The sequence below is a fragment of the Erithacus rubecula genome, assembly GCF_903797595.1.
Source record: "Erithacus rubecula genome assembly, chromosome: 16".
NCBI classification, from domain to species: domain Eukaryota; kingdom Metazoa; phylum Chordata; class Aves; order Passeriformes; family Muscicapidae; genus Erithacus; species Erithacus rubecula.
This window is the reverse complement of record NC_136668.1, coordinates 16,674,155-16,699,176: the sequence shown is the minus strand read 5'-3', so window position 1 is coordinate 16,699,176 and position 25,022 is coordinate 16,674,155. Positions and strand designations below refer to the sequence as shown.

The following is a 25,022-nucleotide window of genomic DNA, read 5'->3' as shown; positions in this document are numbered from 1 at the left end:
GGAGAGTTTGTCCAGCCCTGTGGTCAAGGGCTGGGAAAAGCAGGAGCACAGGGATGGGAGCTGCAGGGAGAGGCTTCCCACCCCTCCTCTGTCTGAGGAAGGGACACCCAGCCAGGAGTGACACCCTGGGGCCAGCACAGCACCCAGAGCAGGAGCAGCCCAGCTCTGCCCATCCTGGGAATGGGAATCCCAGCAGAGCCAGGCACAGGGGATGCTGCAATCCTTCAGTGCTAATTTAGGGTCTTGTTGGAGGAAAAAATTCCTCCTCCTGCAACAATGGCTTTGTTCTGAGAGGTTTGGTTTTGTCTGGTCAGTGCCTGCTCTTTTAAGTCATTGTGACCTACATACAGAGAGGATCCAAATAAAAAATTAAAGAGAAAGAGCTCTCTGTGACACTGCCTGGCTGAGCCAGCCCTGCAGTTCTGTGGCCTCTGGATTATTTTTTCACCCAGGGCCAGATATGAGTTTATACAAATTTTGTATGGTTGGGTTCTTTTCTTCATTATCATATGAATGTTTAAATATCCCTCTTCAAGGAAAAATGTGGAGTTTTTCCACTGAGGGTGAAGGGATGGACACACTCTTGCCAGTGCTGTTACCCTGATGATGTAAAGACAAACCCAGCCTGGAGCTGTGCCTGTGAATAAAGCCCAGGACTGAGCACAGGGTGAGGCTCTGGAGCTGACACCTCAGCTGCCCTGAGCCCCAGGCTCTGTGCCAGCACACAGCACCACAGCTGGGTTAAAATCATCTTCCCCAGGACACTTTGAGGAGGTCTGGATGGCACAAGGGACTCCTCTGGAGATGTGGATTCCAAACCCTGCTCTAACTCACATTTAAATCAGGATTAGTGGGACCATGGCTCCTGCTGGCTGCTCATTAAACTGGGTGAGATCAGTCTGGGATCAGCTCAACCCCCAGGGCTGCAAACTGATTTCATAGCCCCAAGGTCTGTTCCACCTGGAATAACCCAAACTCTGAGCTGAAGGAGAGCTGTGCTGCTGCCCCAGCCTGTGCAATCCCTGCCACAGCTGCAAAAACACAAAAATAAATAGCAGGGACAGAGGTGCCCTGCAGGGTGCTGTGCTCAGTGCCCTGTCCCTGCAGCTCCCCCAGGCTGGCACCTTTCCCTGCTCCACACAACAACTGGCATTTCAGCCCAGCTGAGGGAAGCAGCTGGCTGGGGGTGAAGGAAGAAGCAAATTAGAATTTATAGGGATCAAACAAGCTCACACCACTCCCTGTGCTCGGGGCTGCAAGGCCAGCTCACATCCACCTCTGCTGCTGATTGTTTTTTTGACAGGAATTGCTCCCCAAACAGTCATGTTCAGTGATTATTTGTCTCCTTCCCTCTTCCCCTGATTACAGCCAGACTGGGACATCCCTGATCCGCATAGAAATGAATATTTGAAAAGGCAGGGCTGTCCTCCCAGGCCCTGTGCACCATCAGGCCTCCAGATTTACTGCCCCACCAGAGGCCAGGGGGGTAATGAGGCAGCAGCAATGGGCTAGGAACCAGGAGAAAGGAGCTCAGAGAAAGGGATTTGCCTTGGCACATTCCTGCCTGGCTGTAAATTCAAATTATCACTGGGGTCCTGCCTTTACATGAGGGACTTTGAGCCGGTGCTGCAGCCCCAGTGGCAGAGGCTGCTCTGCAGTGCAGCAGCTCCTCTGCTCTCAGCAGTGTCTGTGCCCTGTGTGAAGCACCATCCCAAGCACAGCCCATCTAACAGGACTTGGCTGTGTCACCCAGCTGAGTCCTGCAGTTCTGGGCTCTCTGCAGGAGAGGCTTTCCCTCTGGGCAGAGGCTGCTGCCTGTGTGCCCTGCCAGCAGCACAGACCTGCCCAGGCTCTGGGGAAGCACGGCATTAATTGCAATCTGTGCAGCCAGGCTGATGCAGCTGCAGCAGCAATGCTCATCAATGGCAGGAATTGTGTCCTGCCAGTGGAAAACATCCCAGCCTCAGCAGATCTGTGCAATCCAACCTCTCCAGCCTGGGCTCCCTGTGCTTTCCATGTGCTTCACCCTCACAATGACTCATGTTCCCTCTTTTGGGAATGATTCAAGAGCTTCCTTCGGCCTGACCACATCTGACTCACCCTGGGTGACTTCAGAAATTCGAATCAAATTGAGATTGGTGGAGAAAAAAGCAAAACTAAACTCAAATTGTAACTACTGCTGTGACAAAGTATTCCTGCCTCCAGTCTGCAGGCAGAGGATTTATCTGGTCTGTCACTGGTCCAAGTCTGCATCCACCAGCCAATTTGATTTGATTCTGAGGGGAATATATCATAAGTATCAGGAATCCCTTTTATATTAAATTTATCCCCTAGAGGAAACCCCTTGGCAAAGGCAAAAACATTCCCTGTACCACAAAGATTTCCAAGCCCCACTCCCACCAGGCTGTGCACCCACGGTGAGCACCCAGAGAAACAGTTCCACATTCCCCAGATACACTGTCCTGGAGAACTGTTTTAGCTGCAAAGAGCTATTTTGTTTGAAGAGCTTACACAAGCATTTAAACCTTTCCCATTTCATGCAGGGGACAGCTGCCAAGTCTGTTCTGTGCCTGCAAGCACTGAGAACAGAGGATGCTTTGTGAGGACTGATTATATTCCATTTACCAAATTTTAAACAGCACTGATTTTTACATCTTTCATTCTTCACCTCAGCGAGGACAAGAGATTTTCTCCTTTCTCCTCTGTTCCTTCCTGCACTGGGGAGGTGTTTTGGCTGCTTTTATCCAGAATCCTGACTGAGACTTCTCCATTTTCATTAATGAATAACTTGATTTAATCCTGGTAATTCTTTTGAGACCCAGTCCCTCACCTTGCATTGTGTGATTCACCAAGAGACTTTCCTACAGAAATGTGTCCCTTGAGAGGTGCAGCATAAAATTCCAGATTTCAGAACACTTTTGTCATTCCCAGGGATGCCAGAGCAGAACAAGCAGAGCACCCCAGACATGTCCTGGAGCACAAGAGGTGGAGAAGGAGCAAGGAGTGAACACCAACTGCCAGCACAGCAATGCCACGTGCCAGGGGCTCTGATATGAATTATCCAGAGTGCAGGACTCAAAACACGAGGGCTGAACCCTGTGTGAAGGACACACTGCTTGCCAACAGCAGCTGTAATTCCCAGCCTTTTCCTCAGAGCAAATACAATGGCATGGTACAATTCATTCCTTTCCTTTACAGTCTTCCATCCTTTTTATTCCAGAAGTTAGGCTGAGCCTAGAGGAAGCCTACAACCCTGCAGCAGAGCAGTCATTGCTGCTGCTTCCTTTTCAGCATCAAGTACCTCTGCTGTGCTTTCATTTCTGCATTTTCTAAACAAGTATAAACTGTGCCTGGAAAATGCATTTTTCAGAGCATTTCTCAATGTTTTGGAAGCCTAGCCTAACAAAATGAATAACAAAATGGAACAACCACACTTCCAACCAGTTGTTCCAGTGAACAGAAATAAATTTAAGCTGACAAAGGTATCTTTTCCCAGCAGAGTTTGTGCTACTCAGCACGGTGGTTTCAGCAGCAGTGGGGAAAGAACAGTTAAAAAGAAATTATTATCCAGCTGCAGCAGCACATCCTGGGCACTGCAGCTTGGGCCCTGCTCTGTGATAAGCCCCACATGGGGGATTGGATTAGATATGGGCAATATAGAGAAATGCAACCAACACATTTTCTCACAAGGGTGGTGACACAGTCGTTGAAGGTTTGCATTTTAATTTTTTTTACTTGCTGAAGGGTGAGTAGGGAGAGTTTGACTGGACCAGCCCTAGAAAGAGAGTCAGAGGCAAGATCCAGCCCCTGATCCCAGGGAATGCAGTTAAAAGCACAAACAGTGCTTTGCAAATCATCAGGATTGGTTCTAATTCCATTCATCAGTCTTTGGAGCTGCTAACAGAGAGATGTGCAAGAGCCAGGCTGAATGACCCCTGACAGAGATGTTCTCATTCCTGGCCTTTGTCACTTTATGGGCTTGCCTGTGGCAGGACCAAGGAAAAGGAGTTTTTAGAGTTCCCATTCTAATTGCATCACTCCAACTCTACACTCCCCAAAACTCTTGGACAAACAACATTCACTGTCCTTTTGCACAGATCACCACATGTGCTTATCAAATCTCTGATGTCAATCATCTCTGCTGTGGGTTTGTGGAGCAGCTGCCACTCACTCACCCTGCCATCACAAATCCCAGTGCTTTATTGATCCCAGTGCCAGAGCCACAGCCTGGTTTGTTCTGGATGGTTTTTCCATGGCCTGAGTTAAACAGAGTCTCTGAATGAGGGCAGCACAATTTCCCAAGCACTGACAATCCCTGAAAGGTAACAGAGCAAGCTCTTGGTGTGAACAATTCTTTATCTTGATGTGCAAGCCCCTTGCACATGGTGTTGCTCAGGGTCAGAACTTACAAGATTACCTGGGAAGAGAAATTAAAAATTGACCTGACTTCAGCAAAGGAAGTGACTTGCAAAGGATTTGCAGGTGAGCTCTGACAGGAATTCAGGGCACTCCATAAATTGATCCTACTTGGAATTAGATTTGGAAAGGGTAAGAGAAGATGCCTACCAGATATCCATAAAATACAGGAATACATCTCTTGCTTGAAACACACTTGGGTCGAGAGGTTCCACAACTGAAAGGCCACACGAAACCAGAACATGAGACAATGACAAGAACAAAGGTTTGTAAGAGAACACAAGGTGAAACACTGATAGAGCAATCTGGGAGATAATTTCCTTACCTATTCTCCTCCAAACCCTGTGATATTTTAAAGTAATAACAAACTTGTCATCTTTATTCTTCACCAGGGTTTCTTCATTATTTTTATCCAGAATGCAAAAATACACAAAGCAGACAGGGACACACAGTCCAAGGTCTACTTTCAAAATCAGAAAGCTGAAAATACTTGCCTGTGATGCAGCAATTCTTTGCCCCCATCCCTCCCAGGAGAGCTGCACCTCAGGAAGAGCTGGGACTTATTTTTTGGGTTGGTTTGTTTGGGTTTTGACTGAAAGACAAACTGCATGGCAAAGCTGAGCTTTCAATAGTTTGGCTTTTTAAGCATGACTTAAAAAACTTGACTGCATTGTCATTTATGCCCTGCCCCTGCCTTTGGAACAGCTTCAAAAGTATCACAGGAGAGGCAGAGTGACCCAGTGGAGTGTGGACCCCCAAACTCTGCAGTGTCTCCATCACAGACTCTGAACTCCCAGGAAGATCCAGGTACAAAACCTGCAAGTTCTGAGTGACATGGAAAAGCAGACAAGGACATGAGACAAGAGTCACTTGGATTTCCTCAGGTAAACCATGAGGGTAAGCTGGCTTCAGGAGGGACAGCCTGTTACAGGCCCTTTTGAAAACTCCCTAGAAAATCCCACTGCAAATTTGTTCTTTTTTTGGGGACCACATGCAGTGCTTGGCTCTGGTCTGCAGCCAATCCATTTCTAATTGTTGTGTCAGACAATGTCAAGCTGGAAAACACATTTGTCTCCACCAGTCAATTTGCTGAAATCCATTCAATTGTTAAAGTCAAACAATTAGCAAGAAAGCTGAATGTCTCAGTAACTCTTCATTTAAGGAGAGAAATTAGTTTGTAATTTATGGAATAACTTGATGCATCTGAAAGACCAATTTTCTGGTCCCCGTGTCATTGTCAAGGATAACATTTAGCACTTATACAACATTTCATCCTCAAGTTGTTTTTAAACCTTCACTATAATTAAACCACATCACTCTTGTGTGAATGAAATGTTATTGTCCACTTTTCCCAGCCAGCAGAGCTGAGGCTCCACGTGAGTGCCAGAGAGAAGGACACAGTGTCACAGGCAGTTGGCAGCTGCTCCTTCAGCTCGGGAAGTACAAAGGATCCAAATGATTACCAGTCAATTCCATTTCCTCTATTGTCCTGTCTCCTTGAGCTCTGTCAGCAACAAACCTGGAGGAGAACAGCCTGTGCAGGATTCCCACTCCTCTAAAGGTGTTTTACCCTTCCTGCTATTCCTCTTTGAAACAGGATTCATCTCCAGGGACCACAGGTGAGGAAAAGCCACAGCTCAGCAACTGGACAGTCTTGATGTGAACAGAGCTTGGCTGCAGATGTAGAATAACCTCAGAAACAACCACAAGGAACAAAAAAATGGCTCTGACATATTTGTGGCTGAAGAGACTTCTGTAGTTTCTCAGAAGACTTTTATGAGGAATTCTCTATTAATTACCAAGTTGCCTTACCTACAGTTGAGTTTGGCCTCCCAGTCTGTCCTGGCTCCAGGGCTGATGCCCATTTTCTCAGAATGGAGAAATCCATGGAGATACAGTGTGGATGCCACCAGCACCTGCAGCTGCACAGGCTTCAGGAGAAGCAGAAACCAGACAGATTATGAGATAAGACAGGAAATACCTTCAGGCTCCATTTCCTTACCATTACAAAGTGAGATGTCAGCAGTGAGACAGTGCCAGCCTTTCACCCCAAGGACCTACAATTACCTTTCTTTAAAAGCAACCCCAACTATGGAAATCCATTTCTATCAGTTCTCCATATGGATATTAGGTAAAATCTCCTCATTGACTTCATCTCTTGTTCACAAGAACTGCAGCACATAATTGACTTTCCAGGTTGCAGGGCAGAATCCTGGGGCACGTGTGCCTGCAGCAAGGTTTCCCAAATCCTTTAATGCTCATTCCTAAACCAAACAGAATGAGCTCTGTGTTCATAGGGCCACAGAAACCAGTTCCCAACATTACAGGAAGGAGTGATGATTTTCTCACCCCAAACTAACTTTCTGTAATAATTCACTAACAAATTTTGATCCAGCTTAAACACAATTAACAAATGTTGTAATAGCATTCTTTCCTAATCTGTAATAGGAGCAGTGAGTTTGCAGCACACAACCAAGACCTAGATTTACTTTCAGTTTATTTGCCTGTACCCTCTGCACTGCTCATGTAGAGTGGTTTTCACTGGTTACACTTTTTCTTTTTACCTTAGAAAGCCTTGAACATTCCCCACCGGCAGATTGTGCCTTGAAAACGCTGACTGGTGGATTTATTAGCACTGTGTAAAGCTGTGAACACTAAACCTGGCCCGGGGAGGGTTTGGTGGCCCTGCCCAGGGTGACAGGAAGCCACTGTGACTGCAGTGGGGACTGAGCAGGCAGCAGAGCTCTGTTCCTGCTGAGTGAGGATACAAACCTCACCTGGGGAGTGCCAGAGCCTCGCTGGGGCTGTTGGAGCTCCAGACTGAGAACATCCCCACAAAGTTCCTCCAACCAGTGCAGGTATCAGGAGAGGGATCTGCTGTCCCACTGTCCCTGTAAATCCACAGTTAGAGCCTGTGTGCCCACACTGGGGTCAGCAAGGACAGCTCAGGGAACTCGGGAACCTCTGCAGCAGCACAAATTCCAGCCACTGGCACCTCCCTGGGGCAGCTCCTGCTAACACAGCTCATGGATTTGGATCCCTTCACTGGAGCCCTGCACTGCCCATTTGTGCATGTGGCTCCTTCATGGCACTGCATTTCCAGGGAACCTGTGCCCAGGCAGTGATGTTCCCACCTGGGACTGTTCACGCTCCCAGAGAGGAGTTTCATGGCAGAACAAATCAATATCACTAATGCTGAATTTAAAGGTTCCTCTGCCCAGATCTGTCTCGTGTCTCTGCCTGCTGCTTCCCCACATCCTCTCACTCCCTCACCCAAACTCACAGCATCCTCAGCTGCCCATCCCAACAATTCACTGCACCACATCTTTATGGAGCCCAGCATTTTCCTGTCTTTATTTTAATTGTTTTATTCCCTCTGATTGTCTCCATTCCTTCCTATAATTTATAGTTTCTTCTCTTCACTTCTGTCCTTCCTGCCACTTGCTGAACACAGAGAGACTTGTTTTAATTTACAGAGTGTGGTAGTGCAATCTGTTTCATTAACTTAATTAGTTTTATTTTGGCAGTTTCTAAAGGTTCCAGGATAGAAAAAAAAAGACTCCAACTATGCAACCACTCTGCAAACCAGCCACTGTAAGGCAAATCCTGCCTTAAGGAGATTACAGGTTAGATTCGAAATAAATAGAAATTAAATGGTGATCAAAGGTATTTGGGATGGAAAAAATGATATAGTGAGGGCTTTTTTGTTAAATTTACGAGCTCCATCCTGCATCCACATGCCTGTGTTGGTGAGGTTTAATGTAAGAACTACCTATGGTATGGTATTTCTGTGGGCATTATTCTGGGATATAAATGTCCTTATGCACCTCTTTTTAAAAGCACACGCAGCACCTTTCAGCGCTCACAGGAGCTGTTTTATTTTGTTTTATTTTGATCCCTCGGTAGGGTCAAGCACATAATCTGCAGTTACTGTGCTGAAGCAGAGAACAAGCCACACACCCACACTGTTCCCTACGGGAATTGCTGGGCACTCCAGGGGATGTCAAACACAACAATTTGCATTTGAATGTCTTCCACAAGCAGCACCTGCTGAAAAGGTGCGTTCCAGCAGAAGACTTGCAAGAGGAAATCTTCCGTTTTATGCCCATCCTTTACATAAATCCGAGTTTAACATAACAAAGAGCCTGCTGGGCTGAGCTGCTGGATCCCAGCATCAGCCTGAGGAGTTTTAGTTTCTTCCTGTGTCAGTCGGGAATTTCTTGTGGGCTCAGGATTTAGGGCCGGTTCTGTGCTCAGTAACCAGGGGCTGAGTGTCCCGAGCACACTGAGCAGTACAGGAATATCAAGAAACGAGAGAAAACCTCTCTGCTTTGTAACAAAGGCCACGACCCAACTCGGCTTTGGCAGATTTCTGAGTGTGAGGTGCAGATTAGAGCAGCTGCCCCATCCCCTCGGGACAGCCCGGTGTAGCAGAAGGAAATTATCAAATCATTTTCTTCCCTTTCATTTCACGTGTTCCACCTTTACCTGATGGTGCTCAAGACCTGGAAATGCCGATTTACCTCACAAAAGGCACCAGTCCCTCTGCCTTCCCCACGCCAGGTGAGGGTCAGGCACTGGTCTGTGGGACCAGGGACGGCACCAGGGAAGGGCCGGAGCTGGGCCAGGGAGGTTCGGGTGGATTTTGGGAAAAGTTCATCCCCCAGAGGGGCTGGCACTGCCAGAGCTCCGGGAGTGTTTGGACACCGCTCCAGGGATGCCCAGGCTGGGATTGTTGCGGAATCTGTGCAGGGCCAGGGGGCGGACTGGATGATCCTGTGGGTCCCTTCAGCTCAGGATATTCTGCGATCTTCCCTCCCCAGTGTCACCCCCAGTGCTCCCCCAGCACGGCAGCAGCAGCTCCCCTGCCCGCGCTGTACAGCGCGGGAGGCAGCGCCGGGCTGTGCCCCGCGGGGGAGCCGCTCCAGGGCGCGCCCACCAGGGCGAGCTGACCACGCTGAGGAGCGACGCGATCCCTCTGAGAGGGGACCCGCGCTCCCCATGGCCGCCCTCCTGCCCTCGCCATCTTCCCCACGCGCTCCCCGGCCCCGCTTCCCGCCCCGCGACAGACACTTGGCTCCGCCAATCACCGGCCTCGCTCGGGAGCGGCGCCTCCCTCCGCCAATCAGATGGCGGAGCAGCCCCAGCAGCCCCACCCCGCCCCTCCCCGCCGGACTATAAAGCGCTAAACCACGCCCCCTCTTCCCCTTCCCGGCTCTGCACTGAATGAAGCGCCCGCTGGCCAACGAGAAGTTCCGGCTGGGCTGGATGGACGGGTGAGCTGCCCAATAGGAGCGCAGCATTGCGGCGCGAGCGCCAATAGGGCGCGGCCTGCGGGCGCGAGGGGCGGGCCCTCCCTCCCCGCGGGCCGTGGCCGTCGCTCCCGCTGCTGGAGGGAGGCGGCGGAGAAAATGGCGGCCATGGCTGCGGAGGCGGCGGCGACTGCGGCGGTGCCGGGGGACGGCGGGGCCGGCGAGGCCGAGCCCGAGATGGAGCCGATCCCGGGCAGCGAGGCCGGCGCGGACCCTCTACCCGCCGTCAGCGAGGCCGTGGAGTCGGCGGTGCCGGATGGCGAGCAGGCCGACGCCGGCAAGGCCGAGGAGCCGCCGCCGGTGCAGCGCGCCCGGAGCCCCGGCGGGACTCGCGAGCCGGACGCGGGCAGGACGGAGGAGCCGCCGCCGCCGCGCAGCCCGGGGGCGGAATCGCCGCGGGCCGAGCCCCGCGCAGCGCCCAGCCCGGGCTGCTCGGAGCCGCCGCAGCCCTGCCCGCCGCCCGAGCCGGCCCGGGAGCCGCCGCAGCCCTGCCCGCCGGCTGCCGGGGGCTCCGCGGGGCCCGGGGAGGAGCCGCCCCGGCCGGAGGAGGAGGAGCCGGATGCTGCCGCCGCCGCCGCCGCGCTGGAGCCCGAGCCGGCGGTGCCTGCGGCCCCGGGCGGAGGGGAGGCGGAGGCGCCGGCGCTGCTGCCCGGCTCCGAGGTGCGGGTCACCCTGGACCACATCATCGAGGACGCCCTGGTGGTCTCGTTCCGGCTGGGAGAGAAGCTTTTTTCCGGGGTCCTCATGGACCTCTCGAAAAGGTGAGAGCTCGGGGGGAGCCGAGCCCGAGCCCCCACCCAGCGCCGAGCCCGGGAGCGCTCCCGGAGCCAACGGGGCGGGATGGGGGCGGCCCCGCCGGGACCCCGGTGGGCTCTGCAGCTTCCATCCCATCCCATTATCCCATTATCCCATCCCATCCCATCCCATTATCCCATCCCATTATCCCATCCCATCCCATCCCATCCCATCCCATTATCCCATCCCATTATCCCATCCCATTATCCCATCCCATCCCTCCTTTGCCCCAGCTCCTGCCCCGCGTCCTCCCCGGGGAGCGGAGCAGCAGCTCCCGGGCATCCTGTCGCTCCTGCCGACCGTTCCAGCCGGGGGTGGCAGTGGCAATGGGGACACGGGCGAGGGGCGAGCGCACGGGCACAGCCTTCGGGCTGCCCGGGGCTCCCGGGCTGCGGCAGCATCCCTGCGGCCGGGAGCAGCACGGAGCCCAGCCTGCCGATTGTTCCCTCTCTACAGACATCTGATTGCCCTGGTCGGTCGGGCTTGCATTGCCTAGGTAACCTTCTTTTTCAGTACATGCTATTTTCCAGGGTAGTGCTTTTCCAGCTAGGCTGTTGCAGTTATTAATTAGTACTGATTGCTCCTTGTATGCAATGGTGGGGTGAAGTTTTGTGGTTCTTAAATATCCTTGTGGTTGGGGGGATTCTTATGTATCTGTGAATGACTTATCAGACACCAGCGTTTGGAGTTTGCTTTTTTTCACTCCCTTTCAAGAGTGAGAAGCTCTTGGGCTACCAGAAATCATGGTATCTTACAATCTAGGTTCTGTCAGCAGGTGAAAATACTTCTTCGTTTTAGTGGGTCTTTCCTAGACATGTAAGGACTCTGCAGGTGCATGACAGAAAAGTGAAATTTAAGCAAGGTTATTATTTAAAATATTGATATGCAAAACATACAGCACTTTCTGCCCCCAGATTTAAACTATGTGTGGACATATGTCTTTTACACTCCTTTTATGTTGTTAGTAGCCGTTCAGCAACTTCCTGGAATATTAATATTGTCAGTGGTTCCTAAAAGGAGAATTTTGGGGACAGCACTTCTGGCTTGGGCCTCAGTGTGTGACTGGGGTTTGACACAGAAGGTTTTGTCTGAACCCAGGTTTGGGGTAATGTCGTGGGATGATGTTTTCAGTCTGTCTCTTGATGAGGTGTGAAATGCTGAGCAGAATTCCTGCCCCTTGTAGGGTGAAGCAGCATCTGAGAGCAGGTGACACAAACCAGGTGTAATCCTGGGTAACACTGGTGCTTTTATAGGTTTGAATTTGTCCCAGCAGAATACCACGGTTGCACTGGGCAGGAGGGTGACAAAACCTCTGCTTGCAGGAGTCCAGGGAAATACCAACTTCTGCTTTTCTGCTGAAAGGGATCCTGTCCTCCTAAACACACCCTGGCCACATGTTTTCCCAGATCCTTGTGCCCTGAGGAGCCTGTGGCCTGCAGCAGAAGTCTCTTTGCAGGCTGGCTGCAGCTGCTGTGCTGGTGGAAGCATCTCCAGCCTCCCTGGGCCCCAGCCCAGCTCCTGGACAGAGCTTTGCAGTGGAACTGTGGAAAAGCCACACAGGGACAGAGGCTGGGCTGTCCCTCCCAGGAGCCAGTTATTCCTTCAGAGCTGCTTTTACATGGGAATCCAGGAGGGGAAATTTAAATAGTCAATGCCAAGCTCTACAGAGAGTCTGGACAAGAACTGAGTTTTGAGACATAAGCTCTGTAATATTTGGCTGGTGACAACAGAACGTTGGTAGATAACAGGAGTCTGTTATCAGATGTCTCAGAGCAGGAAATGCAGTGGAAAACAAGCTCTAGAAGTAGTCCAAGAACTTCCTACCTCTAAGAAATGGAAGCATTATTTGAAAAAAGTGTTGCCTGTATATCCAACAATTCCATTTTAGCACTTCTGTGGTGACTAACAGGTGGTATTGGCTAGGTGTCAGCTTTTCCTTCTATCTGTTTATTTTTGTTTGGTGTAGTAACACCTGGACTTGCAGCACATGAATATTTTTCCCAAACTTCCTTCTGTATCTGTGGCAGACCATGAATTCTTGTCATAAGTTTTTCCACTGGACCAAAAAGAAAAAAGGAGTGCAGGGCTGAATAAGAACCACCTGAATTCCATGCATTTACATGACAACACTGGGATTTGCAGCATGGGAGATGGGTGGTTGCTGAAATCTGTCTCATTCAAATGCATGAGAATAATCTCACAAACTTTCCTAATGCCAGAGGGATCAATATTTTAAGACTGACAGTTTACTAAGTAAAAGTGACAATTTGTATTAGAATTTACTCATTCAGTAGCTTCCAGAAGTGGCTGTGTTCACTGCACATGCTAATGCTGTGTTCATTGTATGATCAGAGGGAAATAATTCCTATTCCTTTCTGCATCTTAATTTCTCTTTCCCTTCTGCACCCTCCAGAGCAGTGAAGGTGCTACTTCCATGCAGTACTAAGAAGAGTAAGTTTAAGTCACTGTTTTAAAAACCTGTTCACTGTGTTCTTTTTTGTCTTCTCAAGCCATGTTCTGAATCACTTGAACTTCACAATGAAAGAAAATCAAAAATATCCCCATATATTTGTGATTTTAAAGGGGTTTTTGACTGTTTTTTCCATTGTTGAGATGATGCCCTGGCTTTTCATTTTATTCTTGGTGACTCTGATATGCAGTCAGTCATATTTATATGAAGGGCCCACCCCCTGTAGATGGGATATGCCTTTAGGAGTTTATAACACAAACCCCTTTATTGCTGCATTTGTTTGAGAAGAGGAAGCACTTCCCTGTCTGTACCTGCTGCCCAGGAAGTTTTGAAAATCAGCAGAAAATAGGAACCCACATATCCTGATTGCCAAACCCATTTGTTGTGCAGTAAATCCTCATCTGGAGAGGAGCATGTCCCCACTTTGGTTACTCTGAAAACTCATTGCACAAATTAAGGATGTGTTCCTGCTCTTAAACTCTGCTAAAATTCTCTTTTAAGTGCTCTGCTGCTCAAGGGGGAGGTTCTGTGGGGTTCCTTGGGGTGGATGTTCCTGCTGGAGTCGTAAAGAGAGAGAGAAAGGAAATTCCTCAGACAGGGAGAAGTGATTGGGGAAAAACTCAACATATCCCAGGAAAGGGGGGGATCCTTCCCTGCTCAGGTGAGACCCCACCTGCAGAGCTGCTCCAGCCCTGGGCCAGCACAGCAAGGAGCTGGAGCTGCTGGGGAGAGCCCAGGGCAGGCAGCAGGATGCTGGGGGGGCTGGGAGAGCTGGAATGCTCATTCTGGAGAGGAGAAGGTTGTGTGGAGAGCTCACAGAACCTTCAGCATCTGGAGGGGAGGGCACAGGGAATGGCTTCCCACTGCCAGAGGGCAGGGTGGATGGGATTTTGGGAAGGAATTCCTGCTCTGGGTGCCCAGAGCAGCCCTGGCTGCCCCTGGATCCCTGGCTGGACACTGGGCTGGAGCAGAGGGACAGTGGGAGGGGTCCCTGCCATGGGTGGTGGCACTGGGTGGGATTTAAGGTCCCTTCCAGCCCATGCTGGTTCTGGGGGTTTGGAGTCCCTGGCATTGCTCACTCCCAGTTTGTGAGGGCACTGGAGGTGTCCATCTGTCCATCCCAGCTGCTGGCTCAGGGCAAATCCTGCTCTGCACCTGGAGGTGCAGGATATACCTGAGAAATGTAGCATTTGGAAATCTTAAAATACAGGATTAAGAAGTTGTGGTTTTAGTTTGTTCTTCTGGGGAAAGGATAATTATTTCTGTGTGTGGGTTTTATTTCCTTCCCAAAGATTAGGGAAGGAGGGAGGATTAAATTTATGTTCTGCCAACAGTCAAGGCTTGGCCTTTTTATTGCTTTATCATTTAACTGAAATTTTCCTTCTGATGCTGCAGATGTGAAGGATGGGTCTTGTCTTATTCCCTGAACCAGTTCCCTTCTGACTTGTGTTTATAACAGTTGTTGAGGGAGACAGAAAGAGCAAAAAGTTGTTTTGTGACCTGAGAACCTTAGCTGGATATCCAGAAGATGCCCAGTGTATTCCTAGTAGCCATATGTTTGAAATTATGTTTTTATTGGGCTTTTGTTATGGAAGATAAGGAAGGACTTCCTGCACCAAGGTGTGCATGAGCTGTGTGATGAAAATAAACTTTTATAGGCAATTTGCAGTTCTTACAATCCCAGAAGCAGTTTCCAGGTACAGCACTGACTCTTGAATCCTGTGCTTTTCCCAGTTTGTTAATTAGCTCCTACTGCAAAAGAATGATGTGAGAAGGAAACAGCAGAAGCCTCACTTGAAAAAATGTGTTCCATTTCTGCCTGCTCTTCATTTAATAGGCAGGGACAGCATGTGCTCATCCCTGTCTGGGGAAGGACTGGGTTTTGCAGGGGGCCTGATGGGCTGTGATGCACATTCTGTGGCTCAGGGCTGTGTGTTAATTTGGTTTATTTTATTGTAAAACTTGCACTCAGTTCCCAAGGTGTCCCCACACCTTCTCTATTTGGAGTTTCAAGAGCAGCTTGGTGAAATTCTGGCATCTGAGGAGCAGCCCCAGCCCTTCTTTGATTTTGTTTTTGTTATCCCCAGAAGGTGGGAAGCTCAGGTGTGGTGGGAGTGTGGTTAAGGGAGGAATTCATGGGTCTGGTTTGTGACTGTGAGAGGTTTTATTGGAGGTGTCCAGTGCAGCCTCACTTGGAGGGTAGGGTTAGAATTGGGGTCTGGATTGGGACTCAAACTCTCCTTTCCTGAAGGAATCTGGGGTGTTCAGCTGTTCTTTGTTGGTCTGGGATGTGACAGGTGATGGTTGATCTGTCCTCCCTTATGGATTTCTTGTCCTGCCTTTCCAAGGATTGCTTGGCCTGGTTCAAGATGTTGAATTTTCAGTCTGCATTCAGTTTATTTTATTCAGTTTGTTATGGGATTGATGAATCTTGGCCATCTTGACACTTCTGTTGATCCATTATTTAATGGTATGATTCTCTTCCATGTGTCCTGGGTCTGGCATGTGGGTGATCCTGAAGAGTATATTCCAGGTATAATCCTTCAAAATAGATCCCAGCAAATGCATCAGCAAAGTGTCTGCTTCAAAATGCAACTGACAGCTAATAGTGGCAACAGATGTAAAAATTAAAAGATATTTCAGACCTTCAGCTGATGTGCCAGTAAAATTATGGTAGTTAATGGAAAGCCTAAACTCAGAGCATCTCAATGGCACTGCAGTCCTTTGCCATGCCTGCAGAGCTCTCAGTGAAATGTGCATTTTCTGGGCTGTTCAGCCTGCTGTTCCATTGCTCAGGAGGTGAATAAACCATGGAGCTGATGGTTTGGCTTCTGGGAATGCTTTTTTCAGGAAGGTGCCTGCACTTAAAGCAATATATTCCATCCTGTGCTTTATCACACCAAGTTAATCCCTCATTAAAAATAGGCTGTTGCATAATCTGTGTTTTCAATGCCAGTTATTTTGAGGAGTTCTGCAAAACTTTGTGTTCAAATAGCTATGATCTAACTGTGTATTACACAGAAAGTTATAATTTAAGCCCTCAGTTGATGCATGAAATACATATCCATAGTTCTTTCAGCATATTATTGTACTCCTGGAACTTCCATGCAATAAATAAAAACGGCCTCAGTTTTTGCAGAACACCAAGGATGATCTTGGCTGCAAGAGCAGAAAGGTAACAGGAGATTTCTGCACTGCCTTGGTGGTGAAGATGGGTTTTGATCATTTAGCACAGACTTTACACTTTGAACACAAGTTTCTTTGCTTTGTTGATGTCACTTCAATGTGCTCCAAGACAAATGGGAAATCCTTCTGAACCTGCTCAGTGGCTTCACTCTTTTGGCAGAACAAGGGGCTTTTCATTTCTCTCCCTTTTAGCAGAGAACTCAGACATTGGAGGCTAAAGATGAGAACTGAAAACTTTAGGTACTGATGTAAAACACTTTACCCCAGGGCATGTTGTTTATGCACTTTGTTTATGTACATACAGTCATGAGGTAAAATGGGATTTGTTCCTTATCTCCAATGGTTACTTCTGAAAAAATGCTCTTTAACTGTTCTGTTTTGCATGTAAATTGAACAGTTATATGCATTCATTGTAGTAATTGTGCTTTAAATTTAGGATTTAGATTTGAAAAAAGTGGCTTTACTTTCCTTAAGTGCTTAAGTTTATATGTCTGTAATATAAAAAACTCTCTGGCTTTAAATGACAGTTTTGGGTTTGGTACCCAAACTGGCTTTTGGATGCCATGCCTGCTTATTAATGAACCTGCAGCTGCCAAGCTGGAGATGAAACCTCCCTGTTTTTACCCTTTTTGTGTCTCTGCACACCCTGGTCAGTTGAAAGCTGCTCTCAGTGTAAATATTGCAGTGCCAGAATTGATCAGGCTCTTAGTGCAGTGCAGGTTACTTGGAAAACCTCTGGGAAATGAGTTTTATACAGCACAGCACCCATCCTCTCTGACAGGTGCATTTTCAAAGCAAATAAGGGCTGGGCCACCTTTGCAGCACCATGAAAAATTCTGATTTTCACAGGTAGGAAGCAGCAGGGCTCTGCTTCCCAGCACTGCCTTGGATTGAGGGTGAAATTTCTGAATTTGGTTTTGGTGACACTTCACATTTAGATGCCCTGTCAGTGAATAATGTTTCCATTCCTTGGAGTGTGAGGGTCTGAGGTACAAATGTTACAGGAGTCAGGAGTGGGCTGGGCAGGGAGCAGAGGAACTTGGGCACCAGGGGATTTTTATTTTAAGCAAACAGTAATTGCAGTATATCTTTACTTTCATCCAAAAAAAACCTATTCTTGAAATCTTGTGGGGTAAGGTGTTATTTGGGATCAGTATATTAAAAACAAATAAATTTGTTGTTGGAGTAAAGACAAGGCAATTCCTTGTAGAACTGAAACATGTGACAAAAGGAGTGTGTTGGGAGTCTCCCTGTGGGGAAACTGAAATGGTTTCTCTTCAGAGCTGATCCAGTGACTGACTGGGGAGCAGTAAATGTCATGGTACAACTCAGCTGTGTGCCCTGGAGTTGTTAAATTTTGTTTCCTACAGATGATTTTTAGTCCTCCTTCATCTCTGTGGCAGATGAACCAAGTTCTTTTGCAGCTTTTCTGTCTGATACAAACACAAGGAACCAGTTCAGCCTTGCAGTTGGTGTGACAAGAATGGCTGTGGTTGTAGGAGAGCTGTTTATCTTCAAGGTCCACCAGCCAGCTGTGTGAAAATAGGGTTTGAAATTCTGGGACATGCAACAAACCCTTGTGCTTGCTGCAGAGCTAATTAGATGCTGTGTCATGCCTTGTGCTGGAGGTTTAAGCTCACATCTTCATTCTGCTGCTTCTCTTTGGAAAAATAAATCCCTATTTTTTCACCTTGTTCTTTGTCTTTATTCTTTCCTGAACCTTTACTGTTTCATTTACCAGTTTTTATGCCATTATTTTCTTTGGTTTTGTGTCATTCTTCCAAGTTGCTGGAGAACTTGATTAGCCAGGGAGGAAACAGAAATAATCAAAAAGTGTTTATAGATCCAGTCTGCTCTTGGGTGAGGCCAAGAGAAGACACAAGACACTGAGCTGTTGGAAATAATCATCAGTCTCTTGGCTTACCAGAGATAAGCAGGTGGATTGTCCTGACTAATTGTGTGTTTTGTATTAACACATCATTTACAGGGATGCTGCTGTACAGAACTGCACAATATCCATGAAGGTTCTTTACTTCCCCAGTTCATTAGTTGGTAGGAGGACAGGGGTGGGAGAACCTGGTTTATTTTTTAAGCAGTACTTTTTGTGAGGGATTGTCTGATTTCAGGATTCACTCTGGGTTGGTTTTGTGTCTTGCTGAAGCAGGTTTGCATCTTGCAGAAAAATTACCTTTTGTGGCTTCCTGTTCTTCTGGGCTGTGTTTTGTGCTTGAGGGAAAGTGGAAGGTGCAGAATGAATCTTTGATTTCCTGTGCTGAGCTTTCCATCAGCTTCTTGTGCCTTTGGAGGGCAAACAGTGCACACTTTGGTGAGGCAATAGAATGAAAACCTGGGAAAAGAGAGATGAAATATTTCAATGGGATCCTTCTGGAAACCTTTGCAGCCCTCATCATCCACCTCTTCCTAGTGACAGATTCCTCATTTCCTGCCACAGAGTCCCAGAAATTCCCTCTGGGAGGGCTGGAAATGCAGTTCCTGGGGCACTGAGCAGGTGGGGGGTGTTTGTGTGTGGGGTTTGAAATCCCACTCCTGGCTGGCTCTGCTCTTGTGCTCTTTGGGATTGGAGTTTGCACAGCAGAGATCTTGCCCTGTCTTGTTTTCAGCTCTTACCATAGATTAACTTTTTACCAAATCCTCTAATCTTTATCAGGTGGTGAATGATAAGATCTGGATCTTATTTTCTTTTAGAAGCTGAAGGTCTTGATGCAAAAAGCACTGAAAATATTGCTAATTGAATTACTGTCAGCTGATAGTTTCTTTTTAAGCCCTACTTGGAACTGAGTGACTTTCTTACAATCCTTTGTGGAGGGAAAAGCATTTGTGGAAAATCAACTTCTTTACCCTTGATGGACCTGTGGGACTTTAGGGAATGTAAAGCTTGGTTATGAACGAGTCCCTTGTGGTTTAATGCCAGACCTTAGGCTGGAAAATGTCTGTACAAGCTGCTGAAATGCAAACTGGGTGGATAATTTAACCTTGGGTGGGTCGTTTGCTTCAGTTACAACTTCAGATGTAGAAAGAGGCTTGTGATAAGCAAAAGGACAAACAATGGCTTTTGCTGGGGAGCTGTAAAGAACCTTCTAACACATGATGACTTTTTTCCTAATCCAATTTTGAGGAAATAAAGGCAACAAGTAGGCACTTATAAAAAAAAAAGTAAATAAACTTCAGTTTAATCAGCTGAGGGGATGTTGCTGCTGAGCAGCCACAGTGCAACACAAACCTCAGGACAGATTTTGGGGAGTTATTCCCTTGTCCTGATCCAGAGCAGCTCCAGAAAAGGAGTGGAAGGTTTTAAATCCTGTGTTCCTGTGGAACAGTGAGGAATGGTTTGTACTGAGTTGAAATAAGGGAAGTTTTGCTGGGAGAGATTCAGACTGGGCTGGGGAGTTTTGGGCTGTAAAGCCTCAGGTGCTGAGCTCGTGTGAATGGAGGGTGGCACTCCCTGTTCACTGCAGGGTTTAGGCAGCCCACACTTGTCTCTGTTAAATCTGCACCATTCATCCTTTTCTGCTGTGCTAAAAATGGAAGAAAAGTTCCTGAAGATGCCTTTGCATGGAGTTGACTTAGTGTAGAAAATGAGCTTGGGTAGATTGGGAGTTGCTGGGGTGGGTTTGGATGTTTATAAGTGTTTTCCAGAAGCACAAAGTTAATTCTTTCCCTGCTGTCTCGGGGATAATTTTGTTTCATTTTCAGGGCATCTTGTTGATACAAGAGAAACTGATAATAAGTGAAGTTGTGTGTGGTTTGTTCTCTACTGACTTCATTTTGGTGTCTTGCATTTTCAAAGCTTCCCATAAGGCTGGATATGAAGCTTTAATTTCTCTGGGATTCATAGTTTTCAGATGCTGCCTGCCCAATGCATTCGACTTGAGAAACGCTGCAATAACTCCCTCAAAACACTGAATTATTTTTTTTTTCCCCTCTCTCTTTAAGGTTTGGCCCCCATGGAATCCCTGTGACCATATTTCCTAAAAGGGAGTACAAGGACAAACCTGAAGCCATGCAGCTCCAAAGCAAAGCATTCCAAGAGGAGGCGCAGGTGAAGAGCGAGGCCGATGCTGCAGTCCCTGATGACTCCTCCCTCACTCAGCCATCAGAGCCCAGCATAGCCAAAAGCCTTTGGACTTCTAAACCACCTCCTCTGTTCCACGAGGGAGCCCCCTACCCTCCCCCTTTGTTTATCAGGGACACCTATAACCAGTCAATACCTCAGCCTCCACCCCGGAAAATCAAGCGGCCCAAGCGGAAAATGTACAGGGAGGAACCCACGTCCATCATGAACGCCATCAAACTACGGCCCCGGCAGGTCCTGTGTGACAAGTGCAAGAACAGCGTGGTGGCAGAGAAAAAGGAGATCAAGAAAGGTGGCAATGCAAGTGACTCTTCCAAATACGAGGATAGTAAAAAGAGAAGAAACGAGAGCGTGACTACTGTGAATAAAAAACTTAAGACTGACCATAAGGTGGATGGAAAAAGCCAAAACGAAAGCCAGAAAAGGAACGCTGTGGTCAAGGTTTCAAATATTGCCCACAGCAGAAGCAGAGTAGTTAAAGTTTCCGCACAAGCAAATACTTCAAAAGCGCAGTTAAACACAAAAAAAGTTCTCCAGAGCAAAAACATGGATCATGCGAAAGCTCGGGAAGTCTTGAAAATGGCCAAAGAAAAGGCACAGAAGAAGCAGAGTGCAACCTCCTCTTCCAAAAATGCACATTCGAAGGTCCACTTCACGCGGCGGCTGCAGAACACCAGCTCAGGGTCCCTCCCGCCCCGATTGCGCCTCAAGCCCCAGCGCTACCGCAACGAGGAGAATGACTCTTCCCTCAAGACAGGACTTGAGAAAATTCGGAGCGGCAAGATGGCAACTAAGCCCCAGTCTCGCTGCTCCTCCACCCGCTCAGCAGGTGAGGCCCCTTCAGAAACCCAGAGCCCCTCAGAAGGCCCCGAAGAGGCCAGCAGTGAGGTTCAGGACACGAGTGAAGTGCATGTAACTGTTGAGCAGGATGAACAGCAGACACTGGGCAAGAGAGGCAGCAAAAGCAATATAACGGTTTACATGACCCTTAATCAAAAGAAATCTGACTCTTCCAGTGCATCAGTTTGTAGTAGTGATAGCACAGATGATTTGAAATCCACCAACTCTGAGTGTAGCTCTACTGAAAGCTTTGATTTTCCTCCAGGCAGCATGCATGCACCTTCCTCCTCCTCTTCCTCCTCCTCCTCCTCCTCCTCCTCTTCGAAGGAAGAGAAAAAGCTCAGTAATTCCTTGAAAACAGAAGTCTTTTCCAAAAACGTCTCTAAATGTGTCACACCAGATGGCAGGACCGTATGTGTAGGGGACATTGTTTGGGCCAAGATTTATGGCTTCCCTTGGTGGCCGGCCCGTGTCCTCGCCATAACCGTGAGCCGCAAGGATAGCGGGCTGCTGGTGCGCCAGGAGGCTCGAATCTCATGGTTTGGCTCCACCACCACGTCTTTCCTTGCTCTTGCACAGCTCTGCCCCTTTTTAGAAAGCTTCCAGTTGCGCTTTAATAAGAAGAGAAAGGGTTTGTACCGCAAGGCCGTCACTGAGGCAGCCAAGGCTGCCAAGCAGCTCACGCCCGAGGTGCGGGCCCTGCTGACGCAGTTTGAGACCTGAGCCTGCACAGTCAGGTAGGCAAGAAAAAGCTGCAGCTGCAGCACAGCCAGGGCAGCCAGAGCTGCAGCAGGGGCAGGACTTGCACTCCCTCCACTGCTCCTTTCCCAGCAGCCTGGTGGTGCTTCCAAACCCATCCAAATTAGCCTAAAAGTCAGCACTGCGGGAGTTTTTCAAGTGAGAATTTTTTTTTTTTTTTTTTTTAAAGAGAAAGGAAAAAAAAAAAACAAACAAAAAAAACCAAACCAAACCTCCTCAACCACCTGATGCATAGGAGCCATAGCCTCAGCTGGAAGGCAGCTGATTTGCAGGGAATTTTTTAGTAGTTTCTACCCAGTATATAACTAGTTCTGTGTGGCCAAGGGTTGACACGAGGGATGAAAGTTGTAGCTGTGACTTTATTTTTTTTTTTATGTTTTATTAGGTGGCCCATCAGGGAAGTGTAGAAATGTAAGCCTTGTCTAAATGGTCTTTAAAAGATTATTTAAAATAATCTCGAATGGATTTAGTGTGGCCAGGCCGGGTTAAATGGCATTGGAGACGTGCTCCAGGTTGGAAAAGGAAGAAAAATTTTAGTGACTTAAAGACCAGATTAAATGAGGTTTTATTAGTGACCACTTAAACACTCAATTTTCTATGCACATGGGGGCACAACTGAATCACTTCAGGGTTGGAGAAGTCGAGGGATGCCTGTAGCTCTGAGACAAAGCTGAGGAGGCCTCAGTGTTTGGGATCAAGGGCTGTTAATGCTGCATAGGTGTGAATCATTCTGGTCTTTCTTCCTGAAAAAAAAATCTTTCAGGCCGTTTGCCTGGAGGTTTAGCTTAAGAGAGGCTTTGTTTTTGAATGTGTAAATAATTAATTGCTGAAATTGGTCAGATTTTCTCCTGACTGGTTGTTCCTAAATTCTTAGGATACGTCCTAGTAAATTACACTTTGTGAATTGTCAGATGTGTAATTGTTGCATTTTGGATGTATCTAACTTTTTTTTTTTTCTTTTTTTTTTTCTTTTTTTTTTTTTTTTTTAAATATTTCCGTTTAAGGTATCTGTTTGCAGGTCAGAAAAATGAGATATGTAATTGTGTAATGCTCTGAAATGTAAAAAAACAAACTGTAAATAAAATTGACTAAATCTGAATTATTTGTGTGTGTTTCTCAAAAAGCTTTGAAACAAATCCAGGATGTCAGAGTATTTTATCTGTATGCCGGATTTAGAGGACACCCTTAAAAAGTAAATTGTCCTTTTTCATGCATTCTTAAAGATGAAGTGCTTGATGTAAATACTATTGGTATTCTTCTCAATTTGGAGATTATTTACCTGTCCCTTTTGTTTCAGAACCAGCTCTGTAGAGGGCTTTCTGGAAAGTTGATTAAATTTCTCCCTAAATTAGCTTTTGGGCCATATATTTGAGTAGAGACTGTGGAAAATGTCACTTGTACAGTGGGGAAAGTTTTCAGTTTCCATCTCAGAGCCACTCCAAGCTGCTCTCCACTGCCATTCCAGCTTTCCTTGCATGGTTTTTGCTCATTATTGGGGCATTTTCATGCAATGCACTTGACTTTTTTTTTTTGCTGTGCCTTTTGGTCCTTACCTGACCAGTGAATTCCTGTGTCCTCCAGCCCATTCCTGCTTCAGCCTTGCAATGCCTTGTCAAGAGTCTCCTGGTGCTCATCCCAAAGCAGTTTTCATCCTGGTTTTTCCAGAATTGCCCATGTAGACAATAGTGACAGATGTAAAAATTTAAGCTCAGACTGAAATTAAACAAACGTGAAAATGGGGGCAAGGATTTAATCATCAAACCCTGAAAATATTTTTATTTGAAGATGAATTTTGTATGTTCATGGTACTGTCTGGTCCTGCCAAAGCATTCAGTTTCTTTTTACCTTTTTAAATTATTCTGTTGTGCCCACAGAACTATTGGAAGTCTAAAGTGTCAAACCCATGGCTGTTCAAATTTTCCTCAAGCTGACAGTCATTAATTGCTAATTAAGCTTCCAAATATTCCAGTTTAACAGTTCCCAAAAAGCCCCACTGGTCAATGCTTTTTGAATGTGATAAACACACAATAAATTATGTAAAAAAAGAAAAAATTGAAAAAAAAAAAATCTGTTTCACTTCTCTGTATTCTCTCCTGCAAACAGAAACAGTTTCTCTAAGTAAATAAGCTGTATTTTGTTATTAAAGCCAACTTCTCTGTGGAGTCAGGAACCCATGTGAGGTGGGTCAGGTGTCTGCACCACTTCCTTGAGGTTTAGAGCTCAAGTGAAACTGGTTTTAAGTTAGTTGTTCTAAGCCAAGCAGTGGCAAAATCAGTATTAACATTGTTATTTTTTTCTTTAGAAATCTGGAAGCTTTGTTCTCTTAATTTATATAAAATTAGAGTAGTACTGCAGCTTTCATAGGCAGAGTTTGCTCAGGTGTTTGCTGGGGGAGCAACAGGTGTGGGAGGGCTTTTTTTGGGTGGTTTTATGTTCAAAAGAACTGTTTGTGGAAGGCATTTAAAGTCAGTTTGGAGTTGTAGCTGATGAGTTTTAAGTCTTTCCTCAGTTTCCTGGTGAATGTGCTGTGCTCTGCAGTCTGAACAGGGCTCAAAACAGGTGATTTATTCTGTTCAGTTCATCTTTTACAACACCACCTTACAGTAAGTTGAAAATGTCCTTTTCATTCCCATCCCTGCTTGTGGGCTGGGCTGAGCCTGGCTCAGGGCAAGGAGAGCCTTGAGGGCTTGGGGCTGGTTTAACTAAACTAAAACCCCCCTTGACTGTGCCTGTGGTGCCCAGCAGTGACATTTCCATCACTGATCCCTGATTTCTCCAGTGCCAGGGCTGGGTACAGCCCCTCAGGCTGTGCCAGGGGGAATCAGGAGGGATTTCTCCTCCTGCCCTGGGGGTTTTGGGTCCCCATCCCTGGAGGTGCCCAGGGAATTCCTGGAGGTGGCACTGAGAGCTCTGGGCTGGGGCACAGAATGGACTTGGTGCTCTTGGAGGTGTTTTCCACCCTAAATCCTTCTGTGACTGCCTTCAGAACAGAGAGGGTAACTCCTGTTTTCCCAGTTTAATGGGATAAATTGCAAACAATGCCTTTTTTAGTTAATGAAATGCCTTGGTTTGGTTGTTGGATATTTATTTATGGCCTCTCAGTTTAGGGGAGGATGAGTTTCTAGTCCAGTGTTCTGTTCCTCTGAACATC

The 25,022-nt window shown here is 47.3% G+C and overlaps 1 protein-coding gene across 7 annotated transcripts in view; it reads left to right on the top strand.

Annotated features, from left to right (window-relative positions):
• Positions 1 to 9,768: 9,768 nt before the first annotated feature.
• Positions 9,769 to 25,022, top strand: part of PWWP2A (PWWP domain containing 2A) — a 28,485-nt gene continuing 13,231 nt past the window's right edge. For 2 of the 7 annotated variants that reach the window (XM_079320246.1, XM_079320244.1), the window contains exons 1-2: positions 9,769 to 10,489; positions 20,134 to 21,849. In XM_079320246.1, the coding sequence (XP_079176372.1) occupies positions 9,828 to 10,489; positions 20,134 to 21,835 (2,364 nt within the window). In that variant the 5' untranslated portion in view covers positions 9,769 to 9,827 and the 3' untranslated portion in view covers positions 21,836 to 21,849. Of the gene's footprint in view, positions 10,490 to 20,133; positions 21,850 to 22,875; positions 22,971 to 25,022 lie in introns of those variants that run through there. The other 5 variants (XM_079320249.1, XM_079320250.1, XM_079320245.1 and 2 more) reach the window with 4 other exon arrangements.